The sequence below is a fragment of the Artemia franciscana genome, chromosome 10 (assembly GCF_032884065.1).
Source record: "Artemia franciscana chromosome 10, ASM3288406v1, whole genome shotgun sequence".
NCBI lineage: Eukaryota > Metazoa > Arthropoda > Branchiopoda > Anostraca > Artemiidae > Artemia > Artemia franciscana.
Genome location: NC_088872.1, coordinates 34,884,455 through 34,904,774, shown reverse-complemented (window position 1 = coordinate 34,904,774; position 20,320 = coordinate 34,884,455). Strand labels below are relative to the sequence as shown.

The 20,320-nt window shown below is 36.1% G+C and overlaps 2 protein-coding genes across 3 annotated transcripts in view; one reads left to right on the top strand and one right to left on the bottom strand.

Annotated features, from left to right (window-relative positions):
- Window positions 1–9,332, top strand: part of LOC136032127 (uncharacterized) — a 54,048-nt gene extending 44,716 nt beyond the window's left edge. The window contains exons 1-2 of one of the 2 annotated variants that reach the window (XM_065712299.1): window positions 6,212–6,354; window positions 8,913–9,332. In XM_065712299.1, coding sequence (XP_065568371.1) covers window positions 6,346–6,354; window positions 8,913–9,260 — 357 coding nt within the window. In that variant the 5' untranslated portion in view covers window positions 6,212–6,345 and the 3' untranslated portion in view covers window positions 9,261–9,332. Of the gene's footprint in view, window positions 1–6,211; window positions 6,355–8,912 lie in introns of those variants that run through there. The other variant, XM_065712301.1, reaches the window with a different exon arrangement.
- The window catches only part of LOC136032128 (uncharacterized), a 112,589-nt gene that overhangs the window by 88,201 nt on the left and 4,068 nt on the right, over window positions 1–20,320 (bottom strand). The gene's annotated exons all lie outside the window — the stretch shown is intronic.

Genomic DNA, 20,320 nt, shown 5'->3' with positions numbered 1-20,320 from the left:
TGTGTGTGTGTGTGTGTGTGTGTGTGTGTGTGTGTGTGTGTGTGTGTGTGTGTGTGTGTGTGTGTGTGTGTGTGTGTGTGTGTGTGTGTGTGTGTGTGTGTGTGTGTGTGTGTGTGTGTGTGTGTGTGTGTGTGTGTGTGTGTGTGTGTGTGTGTGTGTGTGTGTGTGTGTGTGTGTGTGTGTGTGTGTGTGTGTGTGTGTGTGTGTGTGTGTGTGTGTGTGTGTGTGTGTGTGTGTGTGTGTGTGTGTGTGTGTGTGTGTGTGTGTGTGTGTGTGTGTGTGTGTGTGTGTGTGTGTGTGTGTGTGTGTGTGTGTGTGTGTGTGTGTGTGTGTGTGTGTGTGTGTGTGTGTGTGTGTGTGTGTGTGTGTGTGTGTGTGTGTGTGTGTGTGTGTGTGTGTGTGTGTGTGTGTGTGTGTGTGTGTGTGTGTGTGTGTGTGTGTGTGTGTGTGTGTGTGTGTGTGTGTGTGTGTGTGTGTGTGTGTGTGTGTGTGTGTGTGTGTGTGTGTGTGTGTGTGTGTGTGTGTGTGTGTGTGTGTGTGTGTGTGTGTGTGTGTGTGTGTGTGTGTGTGTGTGTGTGTGTGTGTGTGTGTGTGTGTGTGTGTGTGTGTGTGTGTGTGTGTGTGTGTGTGTGTGTGTGTGTGTGTGTGTGTGTGTGTGTGTGTGTGTGTGTGTGTGTGTGTGTGTGTGTGTGTGTGTGTGTGTGTGTGTGTGTGTGTGTGTGTGTGTGTGTGTGTGTGTGTGTGTGTGTGTGTGTGTGTGTGTGTGTGTGTGTGTGTGTGTGTGTGTGTGTGTGTGTGTGTGTGTGTGTGTGTGTGTGTGTGTGTGTGTGTGTGTGTGTGTGTGTGTGTGTGTGTGTGTGTGTGTGTGTGTGTGTGTGTGTGTGTGTGTGTGTGTGTGTGTATGTGTTTATGTGTGTATATTTACACTAGTGATGAGTTTAGCAGCTTGGTTTTTGAAAGCTTGGTAAATATATCTACCTATAACGTCCTTGACTTTTCAGGTAGGGTGAAAATGGGCAGAAGATATATTATTTTTAACTATTCTTATTGTGTTGCATAGGCTAGATATATATAATACCTGTTTTTTAACTTTTAGTATTGCTTTTCAAAATGATTTGGAAACACAAGTTTGTTTATAAATTTAATGTGTAAAAAGAAAAAAAGCTTCAAAAACAGAATAAACAGGTAAAATATAACGAATCAGGTCGTCAAACATTTAATTTGAAAATAAATTACGCACAAAATTTTTCGTTACTTAATTAGTTCCTTCACTCTAGCCTTTGACCGTATACCGTCTTTAACCTTAGCCGTACGGAGCACATCCATATAATGGATATGTATGACTAAACGAAGGGTAGTAATGACCTTAATAACGATAAGCATAATAACTATAGTGATGAGTTTCTTCTCCTTTTAAATCTTCTTCGGCAGGAGCTTCTAATTCAGATGTTTCTTTTCTAAGCCTGTAACTACGTTGACCAAAGGAAAAAAAATATATTTCTTTAGAATCATGCTATCCTCCTTCACCTGCTAACCTTAGAATAAAAGTAAATATTTACATAAATATACATATATAAGGCAAAATGTTTATATGTTTCCTTGTAGGAAAAATAGAAACCAATAGGAAACATTTCTAAAATGCATCTATGAACTTTAAAAGCGGATAAGGGTCCATCTTATCGAAATTTAGACTTTGAACAGATTTTGGGAAGGACATGGTGGCAAATTTTAGTTATTGCGAACTTTCTTGATTTTCAATGATTGATGGGAGCAGTTAGTCGCACAAAAATAAACATAAGAAAGATTCATAAAACAGGCCTTTCCAAGAACTGAAACAAATCAAAATGTGTATTTTTATTGAACATATTGCAATAGTCATCTGAGTATTAGTATTGAAGGAGATTTAATTATTAGTTTACGTTTCGTTTGTTCCTAAAAATATATTGCTAACAATTAAGCAATATGAATGCTCGGAGGGCAGGAAGCTCGCCCTCATGTATTTTGAGCATTGAATTTAAGACCATGTTTATTAGAGGAAAAAGAAGGGGTAAATAAATGTTGTAGATCATAATTCGCAAACTGAAATAATGTAGCATCTTCTACAGCTGCATATTTCCCAATTTACCTGATTAAAGTGAAAGAAATAGAAATAAAACTCTTACTTTCTAAAACTCTAAGTTTCTAAAAAACTTAGGAGATTTGAAAAAAAAAAAATGAAATAGAGAGAAAAAAATGAAAAAAGTTCGTCTATACTAAATGGATATAATTAAAACTTTCCAATATAAAAATATCAAAGATTCAAACATTTCAAATAACCCGGTGAAAACAATAAAAATGAGAAAATAGAATTCAAAAGTCCTCAGATAAAAGAAAAGTATTAAAACTGAAAACCAATATTATATCCTTATTTAATCACAAACAAATTGCCAAGCGTAGCAGACACAAACTGATTAGTTAACTGATCCACGCTCAGTACCATAAAGCATCACTAACTTTGCAGAAATCAAAGTATTTTACACGATAAATTTTCAATTTTTCAAGGTAATTTCAATTATTATTATTGGTAAAGTCCTAAAAATTCATTTAAACTTCAGCTTTTAAAAAGTCAATTGTTAGAATGTCAGAAGTGTGTTCGGTTTGTACAGTGGCGTTAAACCATGTAACTCTAGACTCAGTGATACTAAAAATGTTTTCCAAAATGTTGGGCTGTCTGTAAAACTAGAATAAACTAATCTGCACTTGAAAATGACAAGAATAGACAACTTACATATTTCATTGTTAGCAACTTCTTTTTAGTGTAATTAACTTCAATAATTTATTCAATAATTTATTATTAATTTATTCGCGGTTTAGCACACTCTCAAGATATTCTAGCTATCTTACTTTATTTTTTCCCTTATAGCTAATTGTGGCCCCATCCCTATCCTTAACTTTCCTTGACAAGTCCATATTGACTATTCCCTCTCAAATTATTATATATGCCAGTACAATATTCACCGATTATGCCGTATGGCTGCATTTTCGGGATCTTTGGTAACTTTATCCAAGGCCTCCTCATAACAACTCCTTTGTTCATATTCTGATGTTTTCTCCGCTTTCTTTAATTCTTGTTATTTTCATACGATCTATCACCCAAATAATTCTTCTACAATCGCCTCCTCTCTTCTAAATATAAAACATTTTCACTAATATTCCCAGCTGAGTACCTAGCTTTTTTCTCTAAGACACTGTCAGCAACTTCACAAGGAATTTTCTAAGATTATTTAATCCTTTTTCTGCATTGTCAAATGTTAAAATCTCCAGTTTAGTATTCAATCCAACAGGCTGGCTTCATGCAAGGAAGGTCTACCGTGGAGTAAATATTCACAATGCGTCAGCTGGTAGAGAGGACTCGAGAATTTCAACGAAAAGCATATGTTGCCTTTGTGGATTTCAAGGCTGCTTTCGATTTTGTCGACCAGCAGTCACTCTGGATCATACTGAAAACAACGGGACTACCTGAGAAGTACTGAACTCTTTTCGAGCGGCACCATGAAGGGACTGGGAGCTGCGTCCAATTAAATTGCAGACGCAGCCCATCTTTTGAAATCACTACTGGAATCCGTCAGGGCTGTGCTGCTGCTCCAGAACTCTTTAATTGCGTCATCGACTACAATATCATTCGAACTATAATCCGCCTTCAGTTTGGGTTGCAGGACGGCGATAGAGTACTTTCAGACGCTGACTATGCCGATGACCTTGCACTTGTCTCCGATTCACCGTCAAAGCTTACAGAAGCCCTACAGATTTTTGCTGATGAAGCCTTAAAGATAGGGTCGTTGATTCACTGGCAGAAGACAAAAGCGATGTTTGTTGATCCCCGTAACTCACCGCATCCAGTGCTAATGGTTGGTCACAAACCAGCTGAGATTGCTGAGGAATTTACATACCTTATCCCTATCCTCTCAAATGACGAATCAGTCCTCAAATATCTAATGCACCGAATCGACAAAGCCTCAGCAGTGGTGGGAAAACTAAATGCCCTTTGGAAAAAACCTTCTATCAGCCGTAGGACCAAGATGCGCATATACGATGCTTCGGTGGGATCCGTGCTTCTTTACGGAGCCGAAACATGGCCAGCCACTCAGTCTGTGCTTAGCACCATAAATATAGCCCAAACAAAACACCTTCGCAACATTGAAGGACTACAAAGTCACGAATTTGTTAGCAACGAGAACCTCCTGGCCTTAACTGCTCAAACATCCTTCTTAGTCCAACTCATCCAGCGAACACTACGTTGGTACGGACATCTTCCTCGCATGCCCCCGACACTCCTGCACGAACGATCTTTGACTTTGATCCCGTGTTTCCTGACGGGAAACGCCCAAGAGGTCGTCCCCCAACCAGATGGAAGGACACGGCAGGTGCCCTCTTAGCCATGGCAAATATTCAGGAGGATGTCCACATCCTTGCAAGAGACCAGTTTAAATTGAGGCGCCATGTAGTATCACTCTCGACACCGGAAGTATTTCTTCAGGGACATTAAGTCAAGTAAGTAAGTCAGTTTAGTATTCAACTGTTCCTGGAAAATTTCTCTTAAATTCTCATCTTGGAGTCTACCAATGTCACATTTTCTTGGAAGGTAGTTACCCTTCTTGAACTTTAGCCTTAGTTTAGTCCTAGACACGTCTAGATAGTGATCTGTAATTTTAAAATAAATAAAAGCACTCTTATACAGCCCTAGTATCTTGTACTGACCGTGCCAGTCTTCAGTGCATATTAACATACGTGACATTTTATGACCAAATACTGTAGGCCTATTGGTTATAGCCTTTTCGCCGAAAAGAGCACATTAAATTCAATGGGTAAATGATAATGGAATCTCACTGATTGACAAGGGAAAAAAATAGGGATCCAGGGGTATGGGGGAGAACCCAGGGACCTCCCAAGATTTTTTTGTCACCCTCATTTCATGTTTTCATGCAAAACACATTAGTTGGTCCAAAGCAATTGTAGCTTTATAGTACAGTGCTTGTATTAATTAGCTGATTAGTGTATATCAGCTTGATATGGCGATTGGTTTTCTAATTCGATAAGAACGTAATGTCAATTGGTTTTTAGCTTTAGATCTTTTCTTTTATTCTCATATCTTGTTTTTTTCAGTCATTCATTGTTGTTCTAAAACAAAGTTGTGAATGTGGTCAGCTATTGACCCACTTTTCACATTGCCCCTCTCAAAGAATTAGCATGTGTGTTCTAATTGACATAGACCATCTAAGCCTATATCAGCTTTTCTTTCGTTTTTATCAAATTGACTCAAAACATTGCAACGCACTACTCCCTCAGCTAGTGGATGAACATTATATTTGTGTCTTAAAGTTATGTGACTGAGCCAATTCACTAAACATTTTCAATTTTCCTGTAAATTCATCTTCGTCGGGGGTGCCAGCATATTCAGGTATAATTTTTGCTATCTTAAGCACAGCCTTAAGAAATACCATCTTTTTCGCTTTCTCTTCCGACTAGGCCAATATGGAATAATGAAAGAACCTATTTATTCTTCTTTATATAGTTTTCTCCCACCATAATTCTGGGTGGTTTCATCAATGGGCAACCTTTATTTTTCTTATTTGATCTGCATGTCCAGTCAAATTTCAAAATTGGGATAAAACTATTTACATCATGTAAATTGTAGCCAAAATATATCAGTGTTAGTACGAAGAAAAGGCCAACTTGTGGCCAATTAGAACAATTTTAATTTCTTTGGGTAATTTAACTTGGTTAATCCTAATTATTACTAAACATTTTTAATTGGCACTATTTCCAGTGACGCACTCCGTACCATGTTGGCCACAAGTCGGTCTTTTCTTCGTGCTAACACTGATATATGTTGGATACACTTTACACGATGTAAATAGTTTTATAAAGAGGAAGAACTGTCGATCAAATAAGATGTCAATACTTATTGTAAAAAGTAATTTGATAATGGGTAGTAAATGGAGGTATTTTTTATTTATCTTTCCCTTTAGAGCAGTCAATAACCTCTGAAAAAGAACCCAATTGACAATGAGAAAAAAACTCCTTTATCGTGTGCAATGATTGTCACAAAGAATCTTGGTTTAGAAGAGCCACACCCCTAATAAAAATCGTTAAATTTCTTTGTTTACAGTAAATGTCGTTGCGTAACCGCTGCGATATCCAACATCAACAGAAAAAAATCCCCGATATCTTTTCACCTCTAACTAATTTGATTTAAGAATATATAACCTGTATTTTCGAAAGTATATAAGGACTTCTTTAGACTACAAACACAATCAGTTGAATCGTTTTATTAAAGTTGATTACTCTCCAAAAAAGTTGGTAATAATGAAATGTGTAAGTTGTCTACTCTTGTCATTTTTAATTGCAGATTAGTTTCAAACTATTTTTACAGACAACCCAAAATTTGGAAAACATTTGCAGCATCAAGTAGTCTAAAGTGACACTAACACATCGTAGTAATAGACTTTTTAAAAGCTGAAATTTATATTGACTTTTAAAGTTTCACCTGTACATTAACTGAAACACACTCAAGAATTACGCTTTGGTTAGATCTCAGAAAATCTGTTTCATAGCATCAAAGACAAGTGACGGGTTATAGAATGCATTTGACTTGAGTAAGTTGTTTTATGTATTTCCACATTGAGGGAGAGGGGTTAGCTTAGATTTGGTTGCGCTAGGCTGGGGGTACCGCCCGAATACCTTACCCCCTTCCTAATGTGCAATTATATAGCCCAAATTATATTATTGTATAAACTATGATATGATAATTAAAATTATTACGTAAATGATGATAATTAAAATTATCTTGAGAGACTGAACAAAATTTTCATATAAAACACATTGATTTCTTCAAAGCAGTTGTAGCTTTATAGAACTGAGCTTGTATTACTTAGATTATTAGTGTATATCAGCTTGACATGGCGATTGGTTTTCAAATTCAGTAAGGAACTAATGTCAGTTGCTTCTTAGCTTTAGATCTTTTCTTTTATCCGAGGGCTTTTGAATTCTTTTTTCTCGTTTTTATTCGTTTCATCGGGCTATTGAAATGTTTGAATCTTTGGGATTTTTCAAATTGGAAAGTTTTACTCATATCCTTTTAGCATAGACAAACTTTTTTTCCTTTCTTTTTTTCTCTTGTTTTTTTTCTATTTCTTTATTCAAATCCCCTAAAAAGGGATTTTTTTTCAATACTTCTTTATTTTTATCAGGAAAGATGAGATCGATTCAGCTGTCAAAGAAAGTCAATGCAACATTTATCTGTATGTGATTTATGATCTAGTAAAGTTAGAACAGTTCTATTCCCTCTTATAAACATCTCCTTATATTTAATGCTCAAAATACTTCTGCATATTACGCAATTATTCACAATACATTTTTGGGAATGAACGAAACGTTAGCTAATAATTATATCTAATTCAATAGTTTCCTGTTGGTTCTTGTATTTCCTAAAAAGAAAAAAATTACATATTTTAACATATAAACATCCATTTAGAATAAATAAAAAAAAATATTTTCAACTGAAAGTAAGCAACATTAAAATTTAAAACGAATAGAAAGTATTATGTATGTGAGGTTGGTCGCCCCTCCTCAAAGCCTCGCTCTTCTCGCCAAAGTTTTAGGCACCTTAAAAAAAGCTACTTATGGTTCTAATTAAATAGCCATTGTGTTTCATGAGTCGTTTCTAAAGAATTAGAACAAAATTTAAACTTTAATGTAAAGAGGGTGGTGTTGAGGAGGGGACGACACCCCTTATTTACATAGTAATTTCTGTTCGTTTTAAGTTTTAATGTTGCTCCTTACTTTCAGTTGAACAAACTTTTTTTATTTAATCTCTGATCGTTTTTTAAATAGCCCCAGGATATCTGTCTCCATCCCCTCTGGAAAATTCTCCTCCCTACGGAAATATACTCTGGACTATTCAATCATGGTGAAAATTTATCCCAGAAAATTACCCTTAACATCTCCACGCTTAAAATTAAAAGAGTAAAGCGAAAACAAGACATATAAAGAAAGTTTGTAAAGGAATTCTGGCAAAATCCCCCAATGCGGAATTCTGGCAAAACCCCCTAGTGCAAAAAGCTCACCCCCTGGAAACTTCCGTATTCATAGAAAACTCTCCTCGTGCGAAATCCCTGTAGCAGAAAATTTGTCCTCCCCTCCCTACCATAAAATGTATAAATACTTCCCAATAACAAATACTATACGTAAACAATGGACAATTTTTATAGCTTAAAGATATTTCCCCTGGGGATGTGGGGGAGGGTTCATGTTATCTACAAATACATAGTTAATGGGCCTTTCAACTATGATGAACAAAATAGCTACCTAAAAATTTGGATCTGGTGATTTTGGGAAACGAAAGGGGCGTGGGAGGGGACCTAGTTGCCTCAATTCTAATGGTCACTTAGAAAGGGCTCTAGAACTTTTCATTTTCGTTAGAATGAGCCCTTGTCCGATGTTATAGGCCCACTGGTTCAATGCGATCACTCCTGGGAAAAAAATAAATAAACACGCATCCGTGATCTTTCTTCTGGCAAAAATTACAAAATTCAGCATTTTTGCAGATAAGAGCTTGAAACCTTTACAGTAGTGTTCTTTGATATGCATAGTATGATGGTGTGATTTTCATTGAAATTCTATGACTTCTAGGGGGACTTTCCCTCTTCTTCCGTAAATCAGATTAATTTCCTCAGACCCGTTGCTTTTTATACATAAGACTGAACCTGATGAAACTTATATAATGGGAATCAGCATAATTAGCCCATTCTCTTGATATATCTATTGCTATCAAAATTCTGTTTTTTAGGGTTTTGGTTTCTATTGAGCCGGGTCGCTCCTTTCTTACAGTTTGTTACTACGAACTGTTGGATAAGTAATTACTTTTATTCTAGATTCTGATCGTTTCTCTTGTTATCATCGCAGCATTAGCAGAACCAAATTATCCAAAGGAAACATCTCCTGAAATCGAAGATTTCAAAAGGGGGTTAACAGGTCAAGGAGGATGGCAGGATTCTAAACAGGAATATGGTCCTTCCTTGGACGATCCTAGTTACAGGCTGAGAAGAGAAGCATCTGAAATGGACGCACCTGTCGAAGAAGATCTGAAAGGAGCAGAAACTCATCATTATAGTTATTATCCTTACCGTTATTATGGTCATTACTATCCTTCATATGGTTATGCATATCCATCATACGGATATGCACCGTACGGCTATGGTTACAGACGGTATTGGGGCTGAGGAGAAGAAATTATTTAAGTTTCTAAAGTTTTGTATGTAATTTATTTGTAAATTAAATATTGTTAGAACTCATTGGTTTTATTTTTTCTCCTTATTCTATTTTTGATTATTTGCATTAGAGCAGTCTTTCTTTTTAAACATCAAATTTATGAAACAAAGTAACATCTTCCAAATCAGCAAAAATTTTACACAACTATTCTAAGGACAAGGTACTATTGATCGAACTAACTTGAAGTATGACATTTTCATTAAATCCTGCGGAGGGACTTTGCCACTCTTTTGCGATGACTAAAAAGCGGTCGAAAGGAAAACGATATTCCGAGTAAATGGAAAACCAAAGTGTAGCTTCTTCAAGACACTAACGAAAGCCAAAACCAATGTTTTCTTCTCATTTTCACCCTCTCATCCACCCAAAACAGCTCTTTAAGGACAATCGAGGCAGATATATTTCCGACGAAAATTCTTGCAAAAATTTATCAACATGAATTTTTATTTCTAAGTTTAATTGGTTTCTAAAATTAAAACGCGTCTTGTCTCACGACAAAGTATAAATCACGATAAACGTATAGACAAAATTCTTTGAAAAATAGTATGCAGAAAGCGTATTTTTTTTTCTTTGGGGGTCTCTCTACTTGAAAACTATTAGCCAGCATTTTAAATTTAGAGCCTTTTTTATTTTCATATCGTGATTGGAAATTTTTTTTTCAATAAAAGAAAAATATTAAAAGAAACTATGTAATAAACAATTGTAGCTTACAATGACAAAGGCATTGAACAAAGCAAACGGACAAAAATATATTTCAGATTGTTTATTGCTTATTTGAATTGGATCGGGGGTCAATGGTGCGACCCTGTAAGCTCAGCCAGAGCCGACTCAGCTTTAATTGGATATCTGGATAAATCTAGGGGAACAACAGGCGAAGTGTCGGATGATTCGCCCCCCAACCACACGTTGCACTCCCGGCTTAAAGCATCAAATCAGGAGACTGGTATCTGGTCAACGCAGAACATTGGTCAGCATGCGAAAATAGCAGTTAAAATAGTTTAGTAATCCATTGATATATGTAAATAATACCATTTCTGCACTTTTAGAAGATATTCTTTCCGTTTATAGAGTTCAATCATTCAAAAAAGGATACTATGAAAATTAAGACAAGATACAATAATTAGATTAAAGTTTACGATATATTTTTACTGAAATGGCCCCTTAATAAAGTTGTTTTCTATAATTCAACGGTTACTCAACGGTTACCTAGTTACTCAACGGAACTAGACAACGCACTTCCACCTCCATCACTCAACCGGCGAATCTACAGGATGTTCACCCAACCTTATTCGCCGGCCAGTGCGATTTAAGGTAATTTAAGGTTTAAGGCTATATTATTTTTTGTGCACTAATAGTTTTATTAATTACTAATAAAAAATAAAAATTCAGGATCACAAAAAAAGCTGATTCCTTGATCGAATGTTATCAATAGTTTGGCTCTTATATTTTCGTTATTCACAAGGATCGTTATTTACTTACCATTCATTACTTGGAAGAACTTGAACTTGATTTTTTTTTTGTTGCTCCAACCAAGTTATATAGAAAAAATATTCATATCATAGACATAAATCGTGGCACCTTGAGTCTAACTGTTGGCCCTAACCTCGTCCAAAATTAGTACACTTTTCAAGGTATTATTAGTGCGGTAAAAAAATTGTAGAATCTTTCTGACCGTTGGATCGCGTTACTAAACTCTCTGGTGTGGCTTTAAAGTTAAAATAATGGTGGCTGTGACCATCCTATCAAATATTACAGCTTAATGCCCAAATCAATTCTCATGATACGCTCTTTTGACAATGTACATGCACGTAAAGTCTTTTGATTTAGTTCAAATTTTCCCTCAATATTGTAAATGGAGTGGTGTGATAGTGTTAGTGGTAGCTCTAGTAGTGGTGGTAGTTCCAGGTCGTAGTGGTAGCATACAAATATTGCCTTTTTGATCACCTCCCTTATTTCCTGAAAGTTCCGAATTAATGCACTGAATAATTCCTGAATTAAACCCTTTTGAGAATCCGCACACATATAACGTGTTTTGATTCATTTCAACACTCTACATCAACATTCTCTTAAGAACTCATCTGAATACTCTTCGTCTTTTTGAAAAGTTGAGTTCAAAATGAAATACTTTTCTCAATAACAAAAACTATATGTAAACAATAAACGAATGGTCCTGAAGACTATAGAGAGGTTGAAATCCCCAAAGACATAATTATTGAATGTTGAAACAATGCTCAACATAGAAGCTTTTTCAAAGTTCTCTTCGGATGTGTTTTAGGAAAAGCCCGTTCTCCAATTTATGTCATTGATACCTTTTCTACAAACAAAAATTACCTCATTTTGACAGTTTTGCCATTTTTGCCGTTAGCATATTTCTAACTAGCTGCTGTTCGTACTGTTGATAATAAGAAACAACATACCATTGCTTATGACATTACAATTCCTGGTAGAGAAGTTTTAGCTATTAGTAATAATAGCCAGATTAGTGTTAATTTCCTAAATGATTTTTTTTTTCCATTTGCAGTTGAAAGTTTGAATAGTGCGGAATTGTGTATACCTTATAATTTCTAAGCTTGACGAGCCCAAAACTTGTTCCCTCTTGTGTTCGTCCCAAAGCAAATCCAAGCCTATTCATATTTGAAAAAAAAGATACTAGATACTAGTTTTGTTTTATATCATCTTCCGAACTAAATAGGCGTACTATTCTAATCAAATTTATATTTATTTAAATTCAAAACTGGTGTAAGCTTAAAAATGGGGCTATTGAGAAGGAATTATGTTAATAAATAAATCTTGTTTCATAATAAGCAGAAAAAATGTTGTTAATACGTATTGAATACATTCTCCATACCTTTTAGCTCCTAATGTACAAATGTATAGCCTAAATTGTATGCTATATTCCCGAATATTTTCCGTCCATTTAATTTGTCTTTGTTGAGTCAATTTACAGCAAACCAGGTTAAAACAAGAATGGTCCATGGCAAAATCCAGGGAAATATGTAATTTTAGTTATATATATGCATATTATGGCATGTCGGGGGGGGGGATAGAGAGGAAGAGGATCCTAAATGTCTTAACTATAATTTTTCTGGATAGTATGAAGTAAGAATTGTTTTCGTAACATGTTTCCTTCTCAATATTTCCAATTCTATGCTTGTCATAGAGTTTATGGTACCGAAAAGTAGTAATGAGCAACCCGGCTCAATAGTAACCGAAACTCTTAAAAAAAGGAATTCTGACATAGTTACATCAAAGAATCGCATTCTATTGCTGATTTTAAACATATAAATTTCATCAAGTTTAGTTTTACCGATCAAAAGCCACGAGTCTGGGAAAATATGTCTTATTTTAGAAAATAGGAGGAAACACCCCCTAAAAGTCATAGAATCTTAACAAAATTACACCATCAGATTCAGCGTATCGGAGATCACTGATGTAGAAGTTTAAAGCTCTTATAAAATGTGGAATTTTCTATTTTCCGCCAGAAAACACATCACGGATGTGTGTTTATTTGTTTTTTTTTGTTTTTTTTTCAGGTGGGATCATATCGCCCAGTGGTCCGAGAATGTCGCTAGAGGGCTCATTGTAACGAAAATTAAACGTTCTAGTGCTCTTTTTATGTGACCAAAAAATTGGAGGGCACCTAGGCCCCCTCTCACGATCATTTTTTTCAAAAGTCACTGGATGAAAATTCTAAGATAGCCATTTTATTCAGGATAGTCGAAAAAACTAATAAATATGATACGGGGACGACTTACTCCCCCACAGTCCCCGTAGGAGAGGCTACAAGGTACAATCTTTGACCAGTGTTTACACATAGTAATGGTCACTGCGAAGTGTGCTGACGTTTTCAGGGTAATTTTTTGGGTTTGGGGGGAGGGAGGGGTTGAGGGGAGGGGGTTATGTGGGAGGATCCTTCCATGGAGGTATTTGTCATTTGGGAAGAGAATTTTCATGAAGGGGGCACATCATTTTCTAGTATTATTTAAAAAAATAAATGAAAAAATAAATATGAAACAGTTTTTTCAACTGAAACTAAAAAACAGCATTAAAAATTAAAACGAACAGAAATTATTACGCATATTAGGGGCTCAACTCCTAATACCTCGCTATTTACCCTAAAGTATTTTAGTAATTTTAACTATTTATTTTACGGCCTTTGGGTTTCAGGGGTCATTCTTAAGGAATTGGGAAAATTAAAGAGTAATATTTGACGAGGGGGCAAACCTCCTTATATACGTAATAAAACATACGAATATAGACGTTCGGTACATAAATTAATTCCTAAGATACGTATATTGTTTACTAATAAAAACGTCCGTAAAAAATTAAAAGTTCTAGCTGCCTTTTTAAGTAACCAAAAATTGGAGGGTGACTAGGCCTCCTCCACCACTCTTTATTTCTCAGAATCAAAATCTTGCAACACAGTACGTCTATGCGGTACGGACACTCAGATCTTCAAAGCCAAAGGGCTGCCTTACTATCCCCCGTTAACTGAATTTAGTCGAGCGAAAAATGAAATTTATTCAATTCAGATCAAATCAGATACACTAATCTGCTCATATAGTAATATAAATTTAGTCACACTAAAGTAAACCGGTTTTACTCACAGTTCATAAATATCTAATTAAAACCAAATCCTCTTAATTTGAACCTGAATCAGTATAATCCAGTTATTTGAGATGTTCTCACTTTGAAAGCTAGTTCAGTACTGAGCAAGTCCAAAAAATACCTAATGCCAAAAAATAATAAAATTATAATCTTTCTCGTGATGTTAGATTATATCCAAGCTCTAGGATAGGGAGAAGGGTGTTTTTTTCACTGAATATACAATTTTTTTAAATAAAGGACCTTTCAAAAGCTAACGGCACAAAAAATTGAGAAGTGATAGCCCGCTCTCCGATTTACGTGATTGACACCTGGATATAGCCTTTTCCATGCATAAAAATTAACTTATTTTGACAGTTTCTGTCATTTTTGAAGTTGGCATATTTCTAACTAGCAGCTGTTCATATTGCTAAAAAATAATAAAATTAAAATCTTTCTCATGATGTACGATTATATCCAAGCTCTAGGGGGGGGGGGATTTTTTTTACTGAATGTGCATTTAAAAAAAGTATCTTTCAAACTCGTTTTCTTTCAAAAGCTAACGGGACAAATAATCGAGAAGCGATAGCCTGTTCTTCAATTTGTGTGATTGACGCCTGGATATAGCCTTTTCCATGCATAAAAATTAACTGATTTTGACAGTTTCCTTCATTTTTGAAGCTGGCATGTTTCTAAATAATCATGAGTAAAAATTGTATGTTTTTCACTGAATGTAAAAAAAATATCTGTCAAGATCGTTTTCTTTCAAAAGCTAACGGGACAAAGAATCGAGAAGCAATACCCCGTTCTCCAATTTACGTGATTGATACCTGGATATAGCCTTATCCATACATAAAAATTAACCTATTTTGACAGTTTCTGTCATTTTTGAAGTTGGCATATCAAACAGTTCGTGGTAACGAACTGTAGTAAGGAGCGACCCGGCTCAATAGTAAACGAAACTCTAAAAAACGGATATATTTAAATAAATAAGTTTCATCGAATTTAGTCTTTGTCATCAAAAGTTGCGAGCCTGAGAAAATTTGCCTTATTTTGGAAAATAGGGGGTAAAACCCCCTAAAAGTCATAGGATCTTAACGAAAATCACACCATCGCATTCAGCGTATCAGAGAACCGTATAGAAAAAATTTCAAGGTCCAATCTACAAAAATGTGGAATTTCGTATTTTTTGCCATGAGACAAATCACGGGTGCGTGTTTATTTGTTGGTTCGTTTTTTGTGTTTTTTTTCCCAGGGGTCATCGTATAAACAAAGTGGTCCTAGAGTGTTACAAGAGGGCTCATTCTAACGGAAATGAAAAGTTATAGTGCCCTTTTTAAGTGACCAAAAAAATTGGAGGGCACCTAGGCCCCCTCCCACGCTCATTGTTTTCCCAAAGTCAATGGATCAAAATTTTGAGATAGCCATTTTGTTCCGCATAGTCGAAAACCTTTGGGGATTACTTACCCCCCACAGTCCCTGGGGGAGGGGCTGCAAGTTACAAACTTTGACCAATGTTTACATACAGTAATGGTTACTGGGAAGTGTACCGACGTTATCAGGGGCATTTTTTTGGTTTGTGTGTGGGTTTCAGGGGAGGGGGCTATATGGGAGGATCTTTCCTTGGAGGAATATTTCATGGGGGAAGAGAATTTCAATGAAATTGCGCAGGATTTTCTAGCATTACTATTAAAAAAAAACAATGTATATATAAACATGAAAAAGTTTTTTTCAATTGAAAGTAAGGAGAAGCATTAAGACAAACAGAGATTAATACGCATATGAGGGGTTCTGAAAATACTTTAGCATAAAGAGCGAGGTATTTAGGAGGAGATAAATACTTCGCTATTTAAACTAAAAATTGTTTAAGTAATTTCAACTATTTATTCAACGGCCTTTCTGATTCAGGGGTCATTCTTAAAGAATTGGGACAAAACAAGATTTAGTGTGAAGAGCGAGGTATTAACGAGGGGACCAACCCCCTCATATATATAATCAAAAATATAATAATATAAAAGTTTGTTACGTAAGTTAATTCTTAAGTTACGTATATTTTTTACTAATAAAAACGTTCGTTAAAAATCAAAAGATCTAGTTGCCTTTTTAAGTAACCAAAAATTGGAGGGCAACTAGGCCTCCGTCCCCACCCCTTATTTATCAAAATCGTCTGATGAAAACTAAGAGAAAGCCATTTAGCCAAAAAAAGAATTAATATGCAAATTTCATTTTAATAATTTATGTACGGAGAGCCAAAATCAGACATGCTTTAATTCAAAAACTTTCAGATATTAAATAAAAAAAACAAGTTTTTTGAAATGAAAGTAAGGAGCGACATTTAAACTTAAAACGAACACAAATTACTCCGTATTTAATTTCTTTAAGCTTCAATTTAACTTTTGACTTCAGACAATAACATAACAAGCTGTCACTTTGTTCAATTCAACTTACTTATCAATCGTGGTAACGAACTGTAGTAAGGAGCGACCCGGCTCAATAGTAACCAAAACTCTAAAAAATGGAATTTTGGTACCAATAGCTACATCAAAAGAATCAAATTTTAATGCTGATTTTAAATATATAAGTTTCATCAAGTTTAGTCTTACCCATCAAAAGTTACGAGCCTGAGAAAATTTGCGTTATTTTAGAAAATAGGGGGAAACACCCCCTAAAAGTCATAGAATCTTAACGAATATCACATCATCAGATTCAGCGTATCAGAGAACCCTACTGTAGAAGTTTCAAGCTCATATCTACAAAAATGTGGAATTTTATATTTTTTGCCAGAAGGCAGATCACGGATGCGTGTTTATTTGTTTGTTTTTTTTTTGTTTTTTTTCCCAGGGGTGATTGTATCGACCCAGTTGTCCTAGAATGTTGCGAAAGGGCTCATTCTAACGGATGAAAAGTTCTAGTGCCCTTTTAAAGTGACAAAAAAATTGGAGGGCACCTAGGCCCCCTCCCACGCCAATTATTTTCCCAAAGTCAACGGATCAAAATTCTGAGATAGCCATTTTATTCAGCATAGTCGAAAAACCTTATAACTATGTCTTTGGGGACGACTTACTCCCCCACAGTCCCCGTGGGAGGGGATACAAGTTCAAAACTTTGACCAGTGCTTACATATAGTAATGGTTATTGGGAAGTGTACAGGCGTTTTCAGGATGATTTTTTGGTTGGAGGCAGGGGTTGAGAAGAGGGGGATATGCTGGGGGAACTTTTCATCGTGGAATTTGTCATGGGGGAAGAAAATGTCCATGAAGGGAGCGCAGGATTTACTAGCATTACTTAAAAAAAAATTAATATGAAAAAGTTTTTTCAGCTGGAAGTAAGCAGCAGCATTAAAACTTAAAACGAGCAGAAATTATCACCCATATGAGGGGATCACCTCCTCCTAATACCTCGCTCTTTACGCTAAAGTATTTTTAGTAATTTCAAATATTTATTCTGCGGCTTTTGTGATTCAGGGGTCATTCTTAATGAATTGGGACAAAGTTTAAGCTTTAGTGTAAAAAGCGAGGTACTGACGAGGGGGCGGACCCCCTCATATATGTAATAAAAACATGAGAATACAAAAGTTCTTTACGTAAGCTAATTTATAAGTTACGTATATCTTTTACGTATAAAAAGTTTCGTAAAAAATTAAGTTCTAGTTGCCTTTTTAATTAACGGAAAATCGGAGGGCAACTAGGTTTCCTCCCCCGCTCTTCTTTTCTCAAAATCATTCGACCAAAATTATGAGAAAGCCATTTAGCCAAAAAAAATAAATTTACAAATTTCGTTTTAATTATTCCTCTGTGGAGCAGTGCTTCCACTTTTCGATTTCAATTTTCCCTATTTTCATACCAATTTTCCCTAAAACTCCTCGTGTTTAGGTCTGATTTCTCCCTATTTTTCTCCCTAGAAAAAGGATATTTTGCCCTAGATTTCCAGAGAATTTACATGAGATCTTTTTACTTCAGATAATGATAACATATAACATCATTTACACTAACGAGAATACATACAAAAGTTCAAACTGAGATCTTTTTACTTCAGATAATGATAACATCTTTACACTAACGAGAATACATAAAAAAGTTCAAACAAGTGTCATCTCCAGCACTTCATCGCACGTAGCGTTTGCCTTCGTCTCTAAGCCAGCGACAGCTTTCGGTATACTGACAGTTGATAAAAGTTTTATCTTCGTTTTTCAACCAGTAATTGACTCGGATCAGTGAGACTAGGGTGATATTTTCGAGACTATTTCTCATGTCTGTTTTGATCAATTTCAGGAGGCTGAACAAACGTTCAGCTAGAACGTTGCTAAAAGGTAACGAGAATATCAGCGAAATGCACTTCCGCAGTTCCGGGTACTTAATTTCGCCACTCCGAGTCTTCAGACCAAGTATTTTCTTCCAGTATTGTTCAACTGACAGGTCTTCAACTAGGGCATCTCCCAAATGAAGCTCAGTGACATCAGTCATTGCCTGTGACCTCCATTCTACGTCCGTTTTCTGGAGGGAACACTTTTCTGTTAGAACAGGAAATCTCACAAATAGTGGCCTTAGAGATCTTGGGTTCAAATTTCTTGCATTCCTTGGTTCAACTAAAGCCAAAATACCATAAATTTCGTCTTCAAACTTGAACCGGTCTTTGATCTGCTTGATCAGGACTATATAGTAGTTTCGACACGACTGGTAAAAGAGATCAATGTTATCACTTGGCTCTTGAGCATCCTCGAGTTCTTGCATGGAATCTGTTGCAGCTATTCCCACATATGTCTGGTTTAAAGGCAGGTACTCACTTGAAAGGTAAGGATCCAGTTCAGTAAACGAACCAACACTGCGAATATATTCCAGTTTCATGAAGTTAGACGCAACATCATTCACAAGTTTGCTTACACTAAACTTCAGGGAGTGAAGAAGTGGGAGTTCGGATTGAAAAACTGTACTGAATTCGTTGGAGAGGCCAAGAGAGTAGTCCATGAATTCAAGGTATGGCTTTGTCAACTTGCTTTGTAATGTCGACAAGATAAGGTCGTTTGTTGCAGTTGGGTCTTCAAACGTGGTTTCTACGAAATACTGAATAAGAACAACCCGTTGTTCAATAAGCCTCTTCACACAAGCCTGAAGGGATAACCAACGGGTCTGTCCCAGAGCAAGAATTTGGTGTGCTTCGCATCAGAAGAACTCCTGAAATTCGGCGAACTTCTCTCGCCTGGAAGCGCTTCTGGAAAAGTGGGCATAGATATTTTGCGCCAAGTCTTCGAGTGTCTTGGGAAGTGACAAGCATGCAAATGACGAGCATAAGTGAATAAGATGGCATGAGCATTCCACATTCAAGATGTGTGGCACCATGGATTTCATGAGGGTTGAAGCAGATCTGTTGGCTCCAAACATGACGTTAGTTGTATCTGCACAAAATCCAACAATATTTTGCCAGGGAATCGAGTTTTCTTCAATGACTTGCTTGATGCGGTTAGTCAGGCCCTCAGCCGATCCATCACTACACTTAACCATATCCAGTACTTCGACATGAAGTTTTAGATTCTTCTCGCTAAAAAATACAACCATGATAGCTAGCTGTTTATCAATAGTACGATCAGTGGTTTCGTCAATTATCACAGAGAAAAAAGTGGTTTTGAGCAACTCGACTAACTGGTTCTGTAGCACCAACGAAAAGTTCTGTAGCAAAATATTTGTAGCTTTCTGTTTACCTAATGTGACCCCTGCCAGGGCCTGGTCTTTGGAAGATAATTTTCTGAGGAGAGGAATCAAGCTGTCTGCAAGACGTAATGGCATATTATGTTCTGCCAAAAATATGCAGATGCGCTGTTCAATTCCTTTGGAATGACTGCCTACAGTCAGAAGTTTTTCAATGCTGCCAGACTTCGCCTTGATTTCACTGCTTGCTTTTATATGCTGCTTGGTCAGGGCATGCTTCGTCAACTCTGATTTCCCACAATACACATACTTCAAACAGAACTTACAGTATGGTACAAAAGTCTTTTTCTTTGACTTGTTTGATACTCTTTTCTCTATCCAATTTTTACATATTGGTAGCTGAAGCCACTTGTCAACAAACTTTTGCTCGTATGTTTTCTTTTGGGAATTCTGCCCTGAACCCTGCTTTTTTTGGAGGAGTCACCAGGAGGTGAACTTCAGGAACATCATCATCTTCGTCATCCAGTCGTCTTTCGGGACTAGATACAATTTGAAGATTATCTTCCTCTGAGTCAGTACACTGGCTTTCAGACGAACTTTGCATGTCAATGATCTCTAGAAAAAGTGTTTTTTTAGTGATCAAAACTAGTCTATTTCTATAAATACTTGTACAAGGGTACACAATAACTAGATCATGCTAAACTATGCTCATGGGCATTAAGGTGCATATCCTCAATTAACTTAAATTACCTCATGTATAATTTAAGTTTGCAGTATGGAGTACGGAT